We start from the raw sequence: 18,931 nt of genomic DNA, 5'->3' as shown, positions 1-18,931 counted from the left end.
CACTTGTGGAGTGTTCTGTGAAACACCCTGAGTCCCTCTGGGAGACGGTGGTGGGATATAAATAAATTATTATTATTATTATTATTATTATTATTATTATTATTATTATTATTATTATTATTATTACTATTATTACTCCATGTAGGCAACCATGAACTGAGTATGTCCATTGCATAATGGCCAAAAGGTACAACACATGTGTAAGGGAATTTATACATATGTATGACACCAACAGATTTCCAGCCATTATCTTCTTATAAAATAAAACAGCTATTATAATTGAATAATTTACAGGTTGTAGTCCAGGGCTCTACCCCAACTGGATACCACGTTATTTGTTGCAAGTCTGTCAAAAATGCACAGATTGCTTGTTTCTAGAGGGAGGAATTTTAATATCAGTAGAAGTAAGGTTTTCCTCTGACTGGTTCTCTACCATAAATGCGGGAGATCTGGACATGTGCTATATTTTTGCATTATCACCAACCACTTCTTTAATCCACTCCAATCCTTCTTACAGGTAAGTATATGATTCCCTGAACGGACTGGTGGTTTGCTGTTTGAATATTGTTTTCAATAAAGAATAAGACTTTTAAACTTAAAAGTATGAACTGGATGTGAATATAGCTGTCTAGACAGACACACAGACCAGTGTGGGCTGAGGCCAGAACATTACTCATGAACACCAGGCTGCTGTTCCACAGCAATAAATCATGGTGTAGTTGGTGGAGTCTGCATAGGCCTTTACTTATTGTTACTCATTCTGCCTATAGCGTTGTAAACATAATACCAAGTCTAGTTGTGTATAGCTTTTCGAAATTTTTCTCCCCAGAAAAAAATACTAGTATGAAACTTTGAAAACTGAATAAAATATGCTTAAAGTCATAGCTATTTCATGAAGGGGAGGGAGACAGAGAGATTGGAGTGGGAATCCTGTACACACATACCTGGCGAAGGTCTAATAGGCTTCTAGAATTACATTCTAACTCTTTTAAAAAGTCATAAGCCACGTTTGGGAAATACTGTATGATTTTTACTGAGATAATATGGCTTTATGAAATAGTTATGTTGAAATGTAAGCAGAACCAATGGCACTATGTTTCAGACACTTTTATTCATAAGATAGGTTAGGGAAATGCTTATTATAATTATTTTAAAATTGAGAATCAGCAGAGGGCAGCAAAGTTCTGAGGTTGCCATAAAAAAAGTAAAAGTAAAAAGGACTAACAACATTCCATGGAAAACTATTTCATTTGTTTCTGTCTTGTATTGCAATTATTACAATAAATCTTCCAGAATGACCCCTATATATTTGGTAACATGAGATGTTTACTGCATTACCAGGAGACAATGAAGCATGACAATGAGAACGGTAATGTTTTTATCATGAGAGTTAGTTTCTTGTGCGCTGTTTTTAAAAATGACATAAGTCTTTATCTTGTTGTTGCTACTGTTGTTGAGAGCCTTGCGAACAGCACACTTTTGTGCAACAGTAGTCGATGTGTAACGTGACATGTTTACATTACTATGTTCCTTTTAAAATCACCAAGAGGGATCATCCCTGGGTCTCAGGTTTTTGTTCTGAATCTCAGATTTGAGTTAGCCCTGGGCTGCCAATCCTAATAGGATCAGGATTTATACTGGGAAATAAGATTCAGAATCTGAGCATTTTCGGACTAAAACAGACCCCAGATTTAATAGGACACCTCTATTGCTATTGCAAAGGCCCCCGGTGGTGCACCAGATTAAACCGCTGAGTTGCTGAACTTGCTGATCAAAAGGTCAACAGTTCAAATCTGGGGAGCGTGGGGAGCTCCTGCTGTTAGCCCCAGCTTCTGCCCACCTAGCAGTTCAAAAACATGCACATAGTTCTGGTTAGTTATTAATTGCCACAACTACTGCACTTTATCACACTCCACTCTTATTGATTGAACTCTGTAATGAGATCCTTAATTCCCTCTTGTAGAGTCTGCTGAATTTTATCTTACAGTTTGTATATTATGTTCAGACTCTAATGTTCTAATGTTTTGATGTTGATGTTTTATGCTGGTTTGTATGTTTATACTATTTTATCTGTTTTACATTGGTTTAATTATGCAGTATTTTATTGTATGTTGAAACTGGGCTTGTCCCCATGTGAGCGCCCCGAGTCCCCTCTGGGGAGATGGGAGCGAAATATAAAAATAAAGTTGTTATTATTATTATCATTATTATTATTATTATTATTATTATTATTATTATTATTATTATTATTGTGTGTAGATCAATAGGTACCTCTCTGGCAGAAAGGTAACAGTGCTCCATGCAATCATGCCAGCCACATGACCTTGGAGGTGTCTACGGACAACACTGGCTCTTTGGCTTAGAAAATGAGATGAGCACCAAGTCCCAGAGTCAGACCCAAATGCACTTAATGTCAGGGGAAAATCTTTATCTACCTATTGCTATTACTCACTAGTAGACTCTGCTGTTTATAACTAAGCAACAAGGAAACACATAGCAGGGGTCTTTTAGAAACTTGTTTCTGCAAGATATAATCTTGTTTTCCCCACATTCCTGGTTCACAAAATATACTCACTACTATTTTAGACAATTTCCATTCTAAGGTAACTCTGGTATCTGTGAACAAGAGAAAGAGACATTTTTTCAGGAAGCTATAAAATAGTAAAGAATTTGTATGTTTTTTTGATCAGTTAAAGACATGACAGATATAACAAAAGTATATTAAGTTGAACTTTAAAGACAACACTTATAGTCTACAATAGTATGAGGAATTTCTTATGAGTCAGTGACCAAAGCAGTCCCAATCAATGTCTGGAAACTATAGGATTGTCTAATTTTTTTAAAGAAAAATGGTGGTTCTATTAGCAGCATGCTGATATTAATTCCTCTCATTTTCCAGAATACTTGGCATCCCTAACGCTACCAAAGGCTGTCTCTGTTTTAAAAGAGCTTTATGTAACAGAGGGCTTTCAACTCATGAAATAGTTATGTCCTTTTTCCTCACTGCGGGGCGTATGACCCCATTCCAAGAATGTGAGCACTTAGAAAGTAGAAAATACTTCAAAGCTAAAGTAAATCATTTTCTGAAACAAATTATTCTTTTAAAAATATTTGTGAAATAAAAACCCTATAAAACCTTTTAATACAATAAACACATCTGATTCAAAGCTCGCTAGCATTAGCTATTTGTTCTGCTCAACTGTGTGTTTTAGATGCATCTAAGTGCAAAAGCAAGAATAATCAACTCAAAATGGGACAGGGAATAAAAGAAAGGCATTTATGAGCCAATGCCATTATTTGTTTTAGTTGTAATGTGCTATCTTTTGCAATTTGCTTCAGAAACATGTGTACGTGCTCCGGAATATTCAATAGTATCCCCATCTGGGTTATTATTGTCATGAGATGTGTTAAGGTTTCCTGTTACAATCTCTCATATGGTATGGCAACCACACGTATCATTCAAATATTGTCAAAAACACAACTCTTGCGAGAAAGGCAGGGTTTATATGGCTCTTCTCCAACACTGAAAATACAATTGTTGTTTATGAACTGCATTCCTCCTCTCCAAGTAGACCTGCTTTGCTTCATGTATTTTCTGCTTTGCCTTATATATTTGCTATTGAAAAAATGCCCTCCCCCCTTTTGTGGGATGCTCTCTGGCTATATTGTACTACAACTCCCATCACTGTAGCACAATATATCTTGAGGAAATCAAGCTGGGGGTATCTACCAAAGCTGAACACAACAGAGGGCAGGGTGATGACATGTGTATTGTGCAACATTCAGAGTGAAACCTTTCAGAAATGGTACATAGATTAAAGAAGCAGAATGCATTCATTTGTGGAATGTATCATACTAGGTGCTGTTGTATTTTAATGAGCTATTATTTACTTTGTTATTTGGAAAAGGAAATTAGAGTATAGAAAAATTACTTCCTTGGATCATCACAACCCTCCAATCAGCAAGGCTACCAGTCCAAAAATGTAACATGTCCAAGATGTGGACATGTCAAAGAGCTGTGTCTCTCTGCAAAAGCATGCAAATGACATCCACTTTTATAAAAACCTTTATCTTCTCTTCAGCCTAGATGAATAAAAGGAAAGTATAAGCAGGACAATCCAACAGCAGCAGAACACCGAAACTCAACAATCGTAAGAATAACATCCTCAGATAGCCATGCATGGACAGAACAAATTGAGGCATGGCAAAAACAAACTTCTCAAGGCATCAGCATTATTAATTAATTAACTTTTGTATTAAATATTATTCCCCAGTACAACCTCCATATCCACAGGGGATATAATCCAAGATCTTCCATGGATACCCCAAACTTCAGATAATAGTGAACTCTATATTTTGACTATACTAAGCATACCATAGAATCACATTGGAGGACCTAGAGCAGTGGTTCTCAACTTGGGGTCCCCAGATGTTTTTGGCCTACAAGTCCCAGAAATCTCAGCCAGTTTACCAGCTGTTAAGATTTCTGGGAGTTGAAGGACAAAAACATCTGGAGAACCCAGGTTGAGAACCACTGCACTTCAGAGACCCAAAAACACTTCTAAGGGGGATATTTTTTGGAACATAAGTAAATTAAACCATGGTCACTGAGTCTGCAAATAAGGGGGTCATGATGAAGAGTGACCCACAAAATACATAGCACAAAGAAAAAACACTAACATATAACATTTAAAAATCAATTAAATAAGCTCTCCTATTAAAACAAAACACTGAATTAAAATAAGTTCAAAACATAAGCAATAAATGGGTTGCACACACTTGCACATATCACATTAAAAGATCTTTCCACAGCATCCAATTAGTATCCAAAGGCCTGTCTGAATAAAAAGGCCTTGTCTGCCAGAGAAAAAAGAGCAAAGAGAAAGACTGTTAATTTCACCTTCCACAGGAAACACGGGTTTGGAGCCTGGCATGTCTAGTTTTCCAAGAGGCCAGATGAGACACAGACAGGTTGAAGGCAAAATCAGAGGCGTTATTCTCAATGTTCAAAGAGGATGTCAGCAGAGACTGCACTACAAAGAATTGGCATGCCGCAATTGCAAATCCATAGGCATATTTATTGCATTTTGGCAGCTATTCAAGACTATCGTGCTGGCTTCTGATTGATTCAGAAAGTGACCAGCTAGGATCTGCTCCCTGGTTGATCAGGAGTTCTATCCAACATCATCTCAAGTTAGTCCTGGTCATGGTGGGAAACTTTAATAAACTGTCATTGGAATAATTTGAAGATTGTGTTCGTTTATTGATCCACCCAGGAGAGGGGCATAACCAGAAAGGACTGTGTTGGGGCAAGTGATAGTGGGCTGAAATTGGTTTTAATATCTTGACTCCAGTCAATACAGTGGGTGCCAATCCAGTAAAATAAAAGGGTGCTTAGGACTTTGGCCATTTCAGTGGAAGCTCCAGGGAGGAATCCGGTTTGGTGACAGGGATGAGGAAGTGTACCCAGGAATAAATCCGATCATATCAGAGAGAAACAGGGAAGACCCAGAGGCATTTACGTAAGCCCACCATGTATTCCAAGAGTCTTCCCAAGGTACTGTGCAGGGATTATGATAATCATGAGGCTACGTCCTGATGTCCTGGGTGCAGTGAGGCAACATTCCAAGGAAAATCAATAAAAGTTACTGTAGGACAACAGGAAAGATCCACACAGACCCGCACATTCTAGAAATAAGCTGCCACATTCAAATGTATGTTCATACCATGCACACAAACATGTTCATTGTTATTTGCTATCCAATTGGCTTTAATTTATGAAAAGTAAAGCCCATGAATTGGATTTTGTAAACTTGAGGTATGATATCTGTTACTAAATCCATCTGCAATGCAGTAATCTTTTCCTTCGGCTTTCCTGTTTCCCCATCATTATTCCATTTTCAAGTGAGTCCAGACATATCATGACATGTCTAAAATACATATGATAGCCTCCTTCCCATTTTCCAGTTTAGTGCTGGGTCATCTGTAGACAAACTCTTTAGTTATGGCAATAGGGTAGTAGCACATCCAAGGTGCACACAAACATGAAGTTTATGTCTGTGTTATTTTAGCTGTAGACATTCTTTAGCTTTATTAAAGAATAATTAAATTGAGAACTTATATGCACACAACTTTCAAGGCTGCATAAGGAAGGGGGGAGAGTTTCTCGAGTGAAACAAACATTGTTTTTGATTTATCACTACACAGATTCCAGTTTGAAATTTAACTCCATTCCACGGACTGCATTATTACTTGGACTAATGAATGCGACTGCCCTCCCCCTCCAACATATAATTCCTCTCTTCTCTCGTCTTCCTTCCCCTTCTGCTATAATTGTAACTTGTATTAGACCCTTGACCCAGAATGTCTAGCCACTTTTAAATATGCTTTTGTACCCAGGCTCTGCTGGGTACAGGAAAGAACACTTTGAAAGTGATATTCGGATTTTAACTGAAGCACCTCGTGAACAGAAGCTGCTGGTTTGCTTTCTAGCATGTGACTGCATACTTTCCAATGTCATCTGTCACCCAGAGGCACATGCTGTCCTTGAGCTGGGCACAAAGCTGCCACTAAGTTTCCAGCTTATCGGACACTACTTAAAGGCAGGTGCCTTGGGGAGGTTCAGTAGTTGTAGAATACCAGGAAAATCCACAAGACATTTATTGCAACAAAAAGAAACCCCTGCAAGAATGTCTAAAAGCTCTCCTAGAAAGAGCTCGAAACCATCATGGTCTCTAACATTTTGGAAAAAGAAAAGAGTTTGGAAACACTACTTTTTAAAAATCTACAGTTTCACCAGTGAATAATGACGAAAAGCTGGGATATCAATAGTAAAATAATTAGTGTTAAATGTAGATGGAAAATGATGAATTGACATGAAGTCAATATGGGTTTTCTTCTCTGAATATAGACTCTTCTCACTAATGCCTGAGATTCAGTGCAACATAGCACAAGAATATGTAATTTTTTGTCACTATGTTCCATGTCAGTCCATAGTTTTACAGCCTGACAAAATAAATGACGTAATATGAACATACACAAGGTATAAACATACACTATATCTCACATTCATTCATTTATTTATATACAATTATGAAATTCAAGACCTTTTCAACAAAGTTCATTTTGTTAAAGACTTTAAAATATTTTCAAGTCATACAAAGTATAGATTAATATTTCTATACTGTTGGTGCTCAGCTTTTAGTACAAAGAGGGATATTTACTTTATTGGAATTTGCAGAAATCAGAATGTGCAAAATTCACTGCAATCCTGCAAATAATCCCAGCTTCGGTAGATGGTGCTCTTGCCTCTTTGTTTAGTAGCAGCCCGCCACATTCCACCATTAACTCCAAGATCAACAACATAATCAGAAGTACGAGTTGTTTGGCTTCAGCTGAGTCCAACTAGGCCAGAAATCGCACTGTTCTGAGCTCTGGCATTCTCTGGCAATGAAATCACAAGGACAGAGAAGGTAAACCCTATCAAATCAAAGGGATTGATAAATAAATGGAAGGGGAAAGCAAAAGCAGGTAGCCAATTATCCATCTTGGGTAAATATATCCACACTTCACTGTTCTGATATCATGTAGTATGTTTAGCTCTGTGATTTTAGAAGCTATGTTTTGTAAATATACTGTTGTTTGTGTAACCTAAATGGCATAATCCATGCACAAGCATACGGTTCCTCATCCTCCAAGGAAAAATCTGTAAGGAACTTCCAAAACAACTCAACAAGAACTGGAAATGCTCAGTGGGTACAGAATGCTGGCCAAACGTGGAAGGGGGCATGGAAAATTGAGAACAGCAGAAATAAGAAGAGCATGGAGCAACTGGGAATATGAATTGTGGCATTTCACATTGCACCTTTTTTGTGTAGGCTGCAATGCTGAATATATTAATTCCCCCCCCCCCACACACACACATATATATACACACACACACACACACACACACACACACGAGAGTTGAATGAAAAGTAATGCCTCCACCTTCGTAACTCCTCAACAGATGGCAGTACTGGTATGCAGCAGGTACTGGCTTGTTCAGTAGACTCTTCTCTACCGATCCATTTGGCGGGAAGCCTTAGCATTGAACGGTTGTGTTGTTAAAGTGCGAAGTATGGAACCCTGCGCAGATAGTTGGTCAATGAGACTTAAGCAATGTGCAGTCATTGAATTCTTGACAGCAGAAGGTGTCACCCCAAAGGAGAAAGGCGTCACCTTCATTCTCATAAGGCGAGAGGAGTTCCTGACAAATTTCTAGTCTGTGCGCTTACATTTCAGGCATCAGCATCCTGGGTACCCATCGTGCACAGATTGTCCGATAGCCAAGCAAAGCAATAATGTGACCCACACGTTCTTGTGAAATGCCGATTATGCTTGAAATTTCTCTCTGAGTGATACGTACAATGATCGACCTGAATCAATCTGTCAACCTTTTGCTTGTGAAACTCAGTGGTTGCTGTCGTAGGATGTCCAACTCTTTGTTTGTCACGCAAGTCAGATGTTCCCACCTCAACATCTGTAAACGTACTCACCCAACGACACACAGTACTCACATCAACACAATCACCATAAACAGCTTGCATTCTCTGATGAATCTCCTTTGGGGTGACACCTTCTGCTGTCAAGAATTCAATGACAGCACATTGCTTAAGTCGCATTGACCGACCATCTGCGCAGGGTTCCACACTTAGCACTTTAACAACATAACTGTTAAATGCTAAGGCTTCTCGATAAATGGAACTGTAGAGGAGAGTACTGAACAAGCCAGTACCTGCCGCATACCAGTACTGCCATCTGTTCAGGAGTTACGAAGGTGGAGGCATTACTTTTCATTCAACCCTCGTACATCTCTTCTCTAACACAGTTTGAATATTTAATTGTGGAAATGAGTCTGTGTGGGATAATTTTATCCTTGTATTTCCTAGTCCTATTTAGTTTACTTAACCTCAGTGATTAAAAAAATAATTTCCTGCTACTAGCCATTCATTTTTTGTGAAACTCAGAAATTCACCCCATCCAAATAAGGCAAAAATATTTTAAGAAAGTTTGGAAGCTGTACATTATGCTTGCAAAATCTGCAGGTGAAAGGAAGTGTAAACAAGCAAAACTAAACACAGCTGCTACCATCACTTTGAACTATAATTATATTTCAGTTGATAATCCCTTAAGAAATAAATACAGACAAGAACCTCTTTAAATGTACTTATAAAACCTGATGTGTTCAGATATATATTCTCACACAGTCCAAAGCAATACTTTTTTGAATGCATATTACAGCAACTTTTTTTGTGGAACTAACTCTCCAAGTTCGTGGTCCATACTTGTGGGATTATGGGAGTTATAGTACAAGAATGTACGTTTTCTGCGGTTTGTAGCAAATATCTGAGGATTTGATTTAACTCCTGATGGAAGATCCAGATATTATTCAGAATAATATTTGGGAACAGCACTAGTAAAGGTAAAGGTTCTCCCCTGACATTAAGTCTAGTTATGTCCGACTCTGGGGGTTGGTGCTCATCTCCATTTCTAAGCCGAAGAGCTGGCATTGTCCGTAGACACCTCTAAGGTCGTGTGGCTGGCATGACTGCATGGAGCACCGCTATCTTCCCGCCGGAGCGATACTTATTGATCTACTCACATTTGCTTGTTTTTGAACTGCTAAGTTGGCAGAAGCTGGGACTAACAGCGAGAACTCACCCACTTCCCAGATTTGAACTGCCAACCACTCCGTCAGCAAGTTCAGCAGCTCAGCAGTTTAACCCACTGTGCCACTGGAGGTTCCCATGGGAACAGCACTAAAGATCTTTATTCCATGAACATTATAAAATAACCAGCTTTCCTTACAAAGAAAGTTTTAAAAGCTGTAAATGCGGAATAACATAATTGGTGAGTGACTGATGTGTCTGAAACAGAAGCAGGGGAGCTATCATGGAAGGAATAATAGCAGTAATGTCAGATGTAATTACTTCAGGAATTAAAAAACATGAATGTAGCTTCCAGCTAAATTGAATAACCCACCCACATGTGTTTGAAGAAGACATGCTGCAAACAGTCAGTCAAAAATGGTACCCAATATTCCTCATACCAGGGAATGTCCCCTTCTTCTCTTCCACTAGTAGGGTCCTGCAGTCACCCTCCCTCCATCTGCCCCCAAATATTTGGGGGGGGGAGGGGATACTGGGGACTAGAGGGAATATTTATCACAGGGCCATTATTTGACACTCAGCTATTGTTGGATATAATCCAGATAACCCCACACCTTCAGAAATAGACTACTTGTACCTTCATATATACCCTTATCATACCATATTAAATCACAGGATGACAAATATGCCACTAGCAGGCAAGGGGATGTGTGCAGATAATGAAAGAAGTATATAGCTGCACATTTCTTTGAACTCTTCTTTCATACCTACTTGGGTGGTTGAAATAATTTGCCTGAAGCAACAGTCGCTTAGTAGTTGCCAAAGAGTTGCTACAATTGGCAGTGTTGTGATTTATGGTTTTACACTAGCTAAAGAACACCAAGAGCTTTTCTATTAATTGTCTTTCTTATACTAAGAAGGAAAACCATGTTGCGGCATATGGGTGTGAAACGTTACATCTTGAATGCAGATGTAGCAGACTCAAAAGCTGAAAGGATGGGTCCAGCATCTCCACTGGGAATTCAGAATGCAGAGGACCATTGAGAAACTCAGAAAAAAGACATTTCTACAATGCTAAGAGTGGCATAAGTAAATGTTTAACTATAGTTGATGCATACAGTATAGAAAGGACACAATGGGAAGAAAGAGATACCATGGGGATGGGGGCAATGCATAAAATTTGCCTGCAGTAGGTTCCATTTGCAGTTCCTGGGGTTTCTAAGTTTTAGAGTTATTGTGTTTTATTAAGTAGAAGATGATGCAATAAGGGTCTGGTCAAGATCACAGAGACCTTTTACCAGTCAGAGTAAAAAATATTGAATTACATGGTAAACAGTCCAAATAAGTCTGTTCATAGAATATATTGGGTAACAGCAATAGCAAACTGCGTCATTTTTTAAATTTGGTTCAGAACTATAATTACCCAAATGTTTGGTGACTGATGATATTTTATGACTTCTGTAATCAGTACTGTGGAATTTTAAATACCCTTGTCCAACACATCTTTTGACGTCATTAAAAACCCTATTCCAGTGATCAGTGTAAAACCTCATAATAAACCTCTGCAAATAATTATTTCTATCTCATTATGAGAAATTTACATTACTACCCTCTCTCTGACCACCAAGATGAGTAAAATCTTCCACTGCCTAGGCTAGCAAGCTTTGGAAATGTAATAAGGGTGCTACATTAGGCCAATAGATGGTGCTGTGGCTGCAGTGACCAACATTTGGGTGTTTTTGTTTTTTTGGTCTGTGGCTTCAGGAATGTTGCGTCCTGCCCACAGCAATCCTTTGGATTCAACCTGAACTGTGGCCCAGGAAATCCTTCAACATAAATAACCTTGGATGCTACCCCGATCTGGTTTTTTTTTTTTCTTCCTCTGGGAACACGTTCCTTCCATAAATCTGCGAGTTTTGTTTTGCAATGTGAAAGTGAAGCAATTGTTTCCCTGATTAATTGCAGCAAAAAATAGACCCTATGATCAATCCAAGCTCTGACATGTTTCAGCTTCACTTGAAACATGTGGAGAAAGGAGAGACCTTGGAACAGCCCTGAGCCTTTACTTGAAAGCACTCATGATGTTTACTCAAGCTGAATATATTTGGGGTGCTTTTGGCTACGAGTTCCGATTGGGTGGAAAAGGACAAATTGGCAGCAATTAATGGCTTAGTTATCTATCTGAGGAGCCCCCGGTGGCGCAGCGGGTTAAATCGCTGAGCTGCTGAAATTGCTGGCCGAAAGGCTGGCAGTTCGAATTTGAGGAGCGGGTTGAGTTCCTGTTGTTAGCCCCAGTTTCTGCCAACCTAGCAGTTCGAAAACATGCAAATGTGAGTAGATCAATAGGTACCGCGTCAGCGGGAAGGTAATGGTGCTTCATGCAGTCATGCGGACCACATGACCTTGGAGGTGTCTATGGACAACGCTGGCTCTTTGGCTTAAATGGAGATGAGCACCACCCCCCAGAGTCAGACCCGACTGGACTTAATGTCAGAGGAAAACCTTTACCTTTACCCTATCTATCTAACTGTGAAGAGGGAAACAAGAGTGAGGTCCCTCACTATGCATCCCCACGCCCACCTTACTTAAAAGCACCAATCCAAAACATTTTGATGTGATAATGTTTTATTGTTTGTTCACATACTGCCCTCGGCGGGAATGGGGGGGGGGTACATCTTTTACCAATCCGGAATGTGATAAATCATGACAGAGAAGCACAGAGCGAGGCAATGACACCAAAACAGAGACCAAAATGAAAACCAGAGGTGGGCCCACCAAAGAGGGACAGCAGTAAGCAGACGGAGCAGGAGCCACGCGTTTGCTTCAGGGTAAGGCACTCTTGACATGGACGTCGAAAAGGAAGAATGAACTGGAAAATACACACTTTGTGAAGTGTGGAAAATACTCAGTTTGAAGTGTGCCAATTTGAAAATTACCTCCTAGGGCAGTGGTTCTCAACCTGTGGATCCCCAGGTGTCTTGGCCTACAACTTCCAGGTATCCCAGCCAGTTTACCAACTGTTAGGATTTCTGGGAGCTGAAAGACAAAACATCTGGAGACCCACAGGTTGAGAACCCCTGTCCGAGGGGTTGCTTCAGAATGTGTCTGGGACAAAGCTGCCAATAAAGCTGTCAAAGTTGTCTTTGGCTTTCAGAAACTGAATCCATCTGGCAAATTCTGACACTTTGGAGCAGGTTTGGGCCAACTTGGGCCCTCAGGTGTTTTGGACTTTGACTCCCGCCATTCCTCACAGCCTCAGGCCCCTTCCTTTCCCCCCTCAGCCGCTTAAGCGAAAAGGAAAGGAAAGGGCCTGAGGCTGTGAGGAATGGCGGGAGTCAAAGTCCAAAATACCTGAGGGCCCAAGTTGGCCCAGGCCTGCTTGAAACATTAATTTCCTCCATTATTAACCGGTGCTGCCACTGGTAAAACGCGGACATTCAGAGTACTTACAAAAACACAGTAACAAGGGATATAAAGGCCGGCATTCCCAATAGTTTTACAAAAAAAAAAAGTAGTTAACAAAGAATACAAAACCACCGCAACCCCAATAATGCCCATAATGCAAAATACATACATCATTAATATATATAAAAATAACTCTGTAGTTTAAAAGGAGAGGCTGGAGAGGTTAGCAAGGGGAAAAAAATCTCTTTTTAAATAGACGGGGGGCTAGAGAGTTCCTTCCATCCAGCAACAACATCCACCACGACACTCACTCCGCGCTGAGTCCGATTGCACTTCGCCTGGCCAAGTCCGTTCAAGTATGAGAGAGAGAAAGCAGGGAGGGCGGTCAGTGGGGCCTCCAGGGCCCTGTGGGCGCCCTCCCCGCGATGGGTGCCGAGGGAGGCGAGGCTGCGTGCCCTTCACGGAGAGAACCGCGCCTCCCTCGTCCTCGTCCTCCTCCCGACTAGTGCGAGGAGTCCGGGGGCGGGCGGGCGCGGAGGGAGCGGGCGGCGAGGACGTGTCCGAGGTCCCGGCGCCTCCGCCTGCGCCCGTAGCCCATCTCCTCCATCTTGCCCGGGGGCGCCGAGCTGTCCTTCTCCTTGTCCGTCAGGTGGAAGATCATGTGCGCCAGGTTGTGCGTGTTGCACGTCCCCAGGCGGCAGCCCAAGCGCACCACGTTCAAGTGGGCCAGCGCCGGCGTGGCCCCGCGGGCGTGGCGCCTGTATCTCAAGTGGACGGGCTTCGGGGAGATGAAGTTGCTGCGGGAGGAAGGAGACACGCGCGGGTCAGAAGGGAGGAAGGAAAGAGCCGGGACACGCGCGGAGCCCTACAGACAATGGAGTTTGACACCATTTCACAGCCGTGGCTCAAGGCTACACGGGATCCCCGGAGTTGTCGCTTGGCTCCGCGGCAAAGAGAGGCCTATACTATCGCCCCCATTGAGCCAGGGCAGGAGCCCTTCAATAGCGTAGAGGGTTAAAGCCTTGTGACTTGAAGGTTGGGTTGCTGACTGGAAGGCTGCCAGGTTCGAATCCAACCCGGGGAGAGCGCGGGTGAGCTCCCTCTATCAGCTCCAGCTCCATGCGGGGACATGAGAGAAGCCTCCCACAAGGATGGTAAAAATGTCCTCTGGGCAACGTCTTTGCAGACGGCAAATTCTCTCACACCAGAAGCGACTTGCAGTTTGTCAAGTCGCACCTGACACGGGGGAAAAAAAGCCATGGCAATTCCAGCGGGGTCCGGCTGCATTCATTCATTCACCCTCTTGAGGAGCCCCCGGTGCTTCTCAACCTGATGTTTTTGCCCTACAACTCCCAGAAATCCCAGCCAGTTCACCAGCTGTTAAGATTTCTGGGAGTTGAAGGGCAAAAACATCTGGGCACCCCATATTGAGAACCACTGGGTTACAACCCCTGGGTTAGGAGTGCTGACGGACAGGTCAGCGGTTCGAATCCGGGGAAAAGTAGGTGAGCTCCCTCTGTCAGCTCCAACTCCCCATGCGGGGACAAGAGAGAAGCCTCCCACAAAGATGGTAAAAATATTAAAAATTCCGGGTGTTCCCTGGGCAACGTCTTTGCAGACGGCCAATTCTCTCACACCAGAAGTCACTTGCAGTTTCTCAAGTTGCTTCTGACACGGAAAAAAACCTCAAAACATTCCCCCTCTTGCGCTCTAAGGTTCCGGCGCGCTTCTCTTCCTTCCGCCTCCTTTTAAGCCTTCCCGGCACATCCTACGGAGCGAACGAACGCCACCGAAGCCCATGGGACGGATTCACAGATGAAGGCAGGCGGCGTTGGGCATGTTTAAATCCCCCCCCCCGCTCCCTCCAGATCGCGCACTTGGCTCCTTTGGCAACCCATCCTAAGCCTTAGTCTACACCTTTCAATTTTTTTTTTCCGTGTCAGGAGCGATTTGAAAAAGTGCAAGTCGCTTCTGGTGTGAGAGAAAATTGGCAGCCTGCAAGGCCGTTACCCAGGGGAAGCTTGGATGTTTTGATGTTTTGCCATCCTTGTAGGAGGCATCTCTCATATCCCCGCATGGGAAGTTGGAGCTGACAGAGGGCGCTCACCCCGCTCTCCCCGGATTCGATTGGCCGACCTGTCAGTCTGCAGTCTTGCCGGCACAAGGGTTTAACCCATTGCGCCTCGGGGGGCTCTATCCACGCTGTAGAATTGACTCCGCTTGGCATGGCTTGAAACTACTATTCTGGCATCAGGGGAGTTGTAGTTTCGCAGGGCCTGCTTCTCGAAACCCACAACCGGCGTGAGCCCATAGCCTTGAGCCGTGGCGTCAGGCTGCATCCCCACCACGGTGCAGAGCCCCCCTTCCCCGCTTTCTCCCTCCCCGGAGAGGCCCTAAGCCCCCCTTCCTTCCTCCCTTCCTCCCTTCTCCTCCTTACCGGGGCGGCAGGGCCATTCCGGCCTCGTCCTTGGTGTCTTGCGGGTGGAGCAGCGTCGGCGCATTGGGCTCAAGGCCGACGTCTAGGTCCCGCCGGACCCACTTGTTCCACCTGGAGGGAAAGGAAGGCAAGCCGGAGGGTGAGAAGCCCGTTCGCTCGCCCAGCGCCAGGAAGGGTGGCCCTTTGCGTGGCCCTTGAGGGGTCTCCGCCTCCCGCCCCGAAGCCTCCCCCAGAACAACTCCGCCCGGAGGAGCTTACCTTCTCTTGAAGTCTGACGCCAGGTCCAGCTTGGCAGCCTCCAGGCCGAGGAAGGAGAGGGAGCCCAGGTAAAGGAGGGCGAGGGACACGGCTTGCATCCTGGCCAGGGAGAGACGGAGAGGAGAGGGAAGGTCAGGGGGTTTCTCCGGTGGCTCGGCCGGGCTGCCTGCCCTTCACTCACTCACTCACTCACTCACTCCCTCACCCCCTCCTGACCCCCTCTGCGCTGCCTGTCCCAATGACCTTCTCCTCTGCTCCAATATTTGCTCGGCAATTCCTCACCACCGGATCGATAAAGGCCAGGCTCTCGCTTGGCGGAAGGCTAGGCTCCCTTTCCCCCCTCGAATGGATCCAAAGCATTCCCTCTCACGCCCCAGAAACACAAAAATAATAATTCCTCTAGACTTCCCGCACTTTAACCTGGGCAAGTGGCGCAAAGGGTAGTTATGTTAAACCTTTGTGCCGGCAGGACTGCTGACCAATAGGTCGGGGGGGGGGCTCGAATCCGGGTAGAGCGGGTGAGCTCCTTCTGTCAGCTCCAGCTTCCCATTCGGGGAGAGGAGAGAAGCCTCCCACAAGGATGGTAGAACCTCAAACATCCGAGAGTCCCCTGAGCAATATCCTTGCAGACGGCCAATTCTGGGTAGAGCGGGTGAGCTCCTTCTGTCAACTCTAGCTTCCCATGCGGGGACAGGAGAGAAGCCTCCCACAAGGATGGTAAAACATTAAAACACCCGCTCGTCCATTTGCAGACGGCCAATTCTCTCACACCAGAAGCGACTTGCAGTTTCTTAAGTCGCTCCAGAACCGAAAAAAAATAAAAAACCTGGGCTAGCCTCCTAACCTGACCCCTTATTCCTTTTTTGCATGGGAAACCCGGCTGTAGGAGCCCACAAACAAGCACTTTCCCCCCTCTCTTCCTCCTCCTCCTCCTCCTCCTCTCCCAAATAATTGCCTTTCAAGGGACCGCTCCTGTCCTGGCCAGAAACAACCACTTTCCCCCCTCTTCTCCTCCCCCTCCTCACCCCGCAAAGAAGTCTCCAAAGACTTGCCTTTCAAGGGACCCCCCTGTCCTCACCAGAACCCCTTCCCCTCCTTTTCCAATTCCAGAAAAATAAATCAATGCAGACCTGATGAAGTTGATAATCCACTGGGATGCAGGCAGGCTATCTGTCTTTCCAAGTGTCAAAGCCAGGCGGCTTCTCCAAGGTTTCTCTCCGTGTGTCTGTTTAAATGTGTTGTCTGTTCTCTCTTTCTTCTTCGCTTCTGAAGTTTCTACTGAGTGTCCAGCGGCGGGTGGCGTTTTTTTTATAGCGCGGCCCCGAGTGGGGAGGGGGGAAAGGGGGCGGGGGAGGGCGGGGCCACGAGCGGCGGAGTGGAGCAGGACAGACAGGCCGCGGGGGGCAGGCGAACACCGGGAAAGCCTCGCAGGCAGCCCGCCCGCCCTTCCTCCCTCCGGGCTCCAGACCCAGCTCAGGGTTCCGTATTCAGGGCAAGAGCAGCCCAGGTGCTCCTCGAAACAGGGCAAGTCGCTTCCCTGGCAGCCATGCTCTTTGGTCTAAGGCACGGGCAAACTTGGGCCCTCCGGGTGTTTTGGACTGCAACTCCCACCATTCCTAACAGCCTACCGGCTGTTAGGAATGGTGGGAGTTGCAGTCCAAAACACCCGGAGGGCCCAAGTTTGCCCACGCCGAACTCTTGTCTGTCAAACTACATTTGTTCTACAATGGAGATGAGGCAGGGGCAAAGTTCTGATGCACATCTATCTACCTTCAGATCGTAGATGCTGTCTTAACTTTAGGCATACTTCTGGGTCTGGGAAAGGTACTTTTGTTTTTGGCCTTGAAAGCAAATATTAATACTGGTGCTGTCTTAATAATATTTCTGGCGAAATGTGTTAAAGCACTGAGCTGCTGAACTTGCAGACCGAAAGGTGCCACGTTCAAATCCTGGGAGCGGAGTGAGCGCCCGCTGTTGCTCCAGCTTCTACCAACCTAGCAGTTCAAAAACATGCCAATGTGAGTAGATCAATAGGTACCACTCTGGCAGGAAGGTAACAGCGCTCCATGCAGTCATGACGGCCACACGACCTTGGAGGTGTCTACGGACAACGCCGGCTCTTCGGCTTAGAAATGGAGATGAGCACCAACCCCCAGAGTCAGACATGACTGGACTTAACGTCAGGGGAAAACCTTTACCTTAACCTAATATTGATACTGGAGCCACTGATGGCACAGTGGGTTAAACTACTGAGCTGCTGAACTTGCTGACTGAAATGTCGGCGGTTTGAAACTGGGGAGCAGGATGAGCTTCCATTGTTAGCCACAGCTACTGCCACCTTAGCAGTTTGAAAACATGCAAATGTGAATAGATCAATAGGTACTGCTCTGGTGGGAAGGTAGCAACGTTCCATAGTCATGCCAGCCCCATGACCTTGGAGGTGTCTATGGACAATGCCAGCTCTTCGGCTTAGAATGGAGATGAGCACCACCCCCCAGAGTCGGACACAACTAGACTTAATGTCAGGGGAAAACCCTTACCTTTACCTTAATATGAATACCAGTCTAATGCTAATAAGATCGAGACAACCTCAGGGCACAAGAAATGTGAGCCAACTTTTGAGATCGCTACATTGCTTCTTCAGGAAGAACAGATTGGAAGATAGCACTGTACAGTTTCTGGCAGAATAATTTTTGGGAAAGGTACATTAATTCTTGGAAGTACCAGTGTATTCGAGTACAAGAAGAACTCCCAGAACTACCTGTAATTTTGCAAGAAATTACTGGTAAGTAAGCATATTTGATGAATATCTAATTTTCATTTATCTCTGGATCTGGTAAAGGCTTCTTAGTTTTTGGCCTTGAAAACAGGTATTAATACTTGCGCTGTACTAATAATAAGTATGTAATACTAATACTGGTGTAATCTATATTTATGCAAGTCAAAGTTTGTTTGATCCACAAAGGGTCCTACATGGCTTTATGAATCTGGACAAAACCTAGTATAGATTCCCTTCATGATCCAACAAAGAATACTGATGAAGTGGTAGTGATGGTGGGCTGTTACAGGATGATGAGAGTTGGAGTCCAGCCACATCTGGATAGCTGTGTGATTTCCATGCACAATGGATCTAAACCAAACTTGGTATCCATACCTTTCATGATCTAACTTAAAATACTGA

General features: G+C 44.0%; 1 protein-coding gene across 1 annotated transcript; it reads right to left on the bottom strand.

Annotated features, from left to right (window-relative positions):
- Window positions 1-12,257: 12,257 nt before the first annotated feature.
- On the bottom strand, window positions 12,258-17,021 carry adm (adrenomedullin). The gene is made up of 4 exons (XM_062967696.1): window positions 16,881-17,021; window positions 15,751-15,849; window positions 15,493-15,603; window positions 12,258-13,852 (listed from the first exon to the last, which is right to left on the bottom strand). Exons 2-4 carry the CDS (start codon window positions 15,846-15,848, stop codon window positions 13,558-13,560), a joined length of 504 nt encoding a protein of 167 aa, XP_062823766.1. The 5' UTR covers window position 15,849; window positions 16,881-17,021; the 3' UTR covers window positions 12,258-13,557.
- Window positions 17,022-18,931: the final 1,910 nt, after the last annotated feature.

Source organism: Anolis carolinensis, chromosome 1, assembly GCF_035594765.1.
Source record: "Anolis carolinensis isolate JA03-04 chromosome 1, rAnoCar3.1.pri, whole genome shotgun sequence".
In the NCBI taxonomy this organism is placed as follows: domain Eukaryota; kingdom Metazoa; phylum Chordata; class Lepidosauria; order Squamata; family Dactyloidae; genus Anolis; species Anolis carolinensis.
Note: the sequence above shows the minus strand (reverse complement) of the source record. Positions and strands in the feature narration are given on the sequence as shown.

What these genes read in the sequence shown, in the direction of transcription:
- adm (XM_062967696.1), bottom strand. Translation starts at nt 15,848, where the DNA reads ATGCAAGCCGTGTCCCTCGCCCTCCTTTACCTGGGCTCCCTCTCCTTC. An exon ending in GCGTCAGACTTCAAGAGAAG is followed by an intron (nt 15,604 to 15,750) that starts GTAAGCTCCTCC and finishes CTTTCCCTCCAG; the next exon opens with GTGGAACAAGTGGGTCCGGC. An exon ending in GGAATGGCCCTGCCGCCCCG is followed by an intron (nt 13,853 to 15,492) that starts GTAAGGAGGAGA and finishes TTCCTCCCGCAG; the next exon opens with CAACTTCATCTCCCCGAAGC.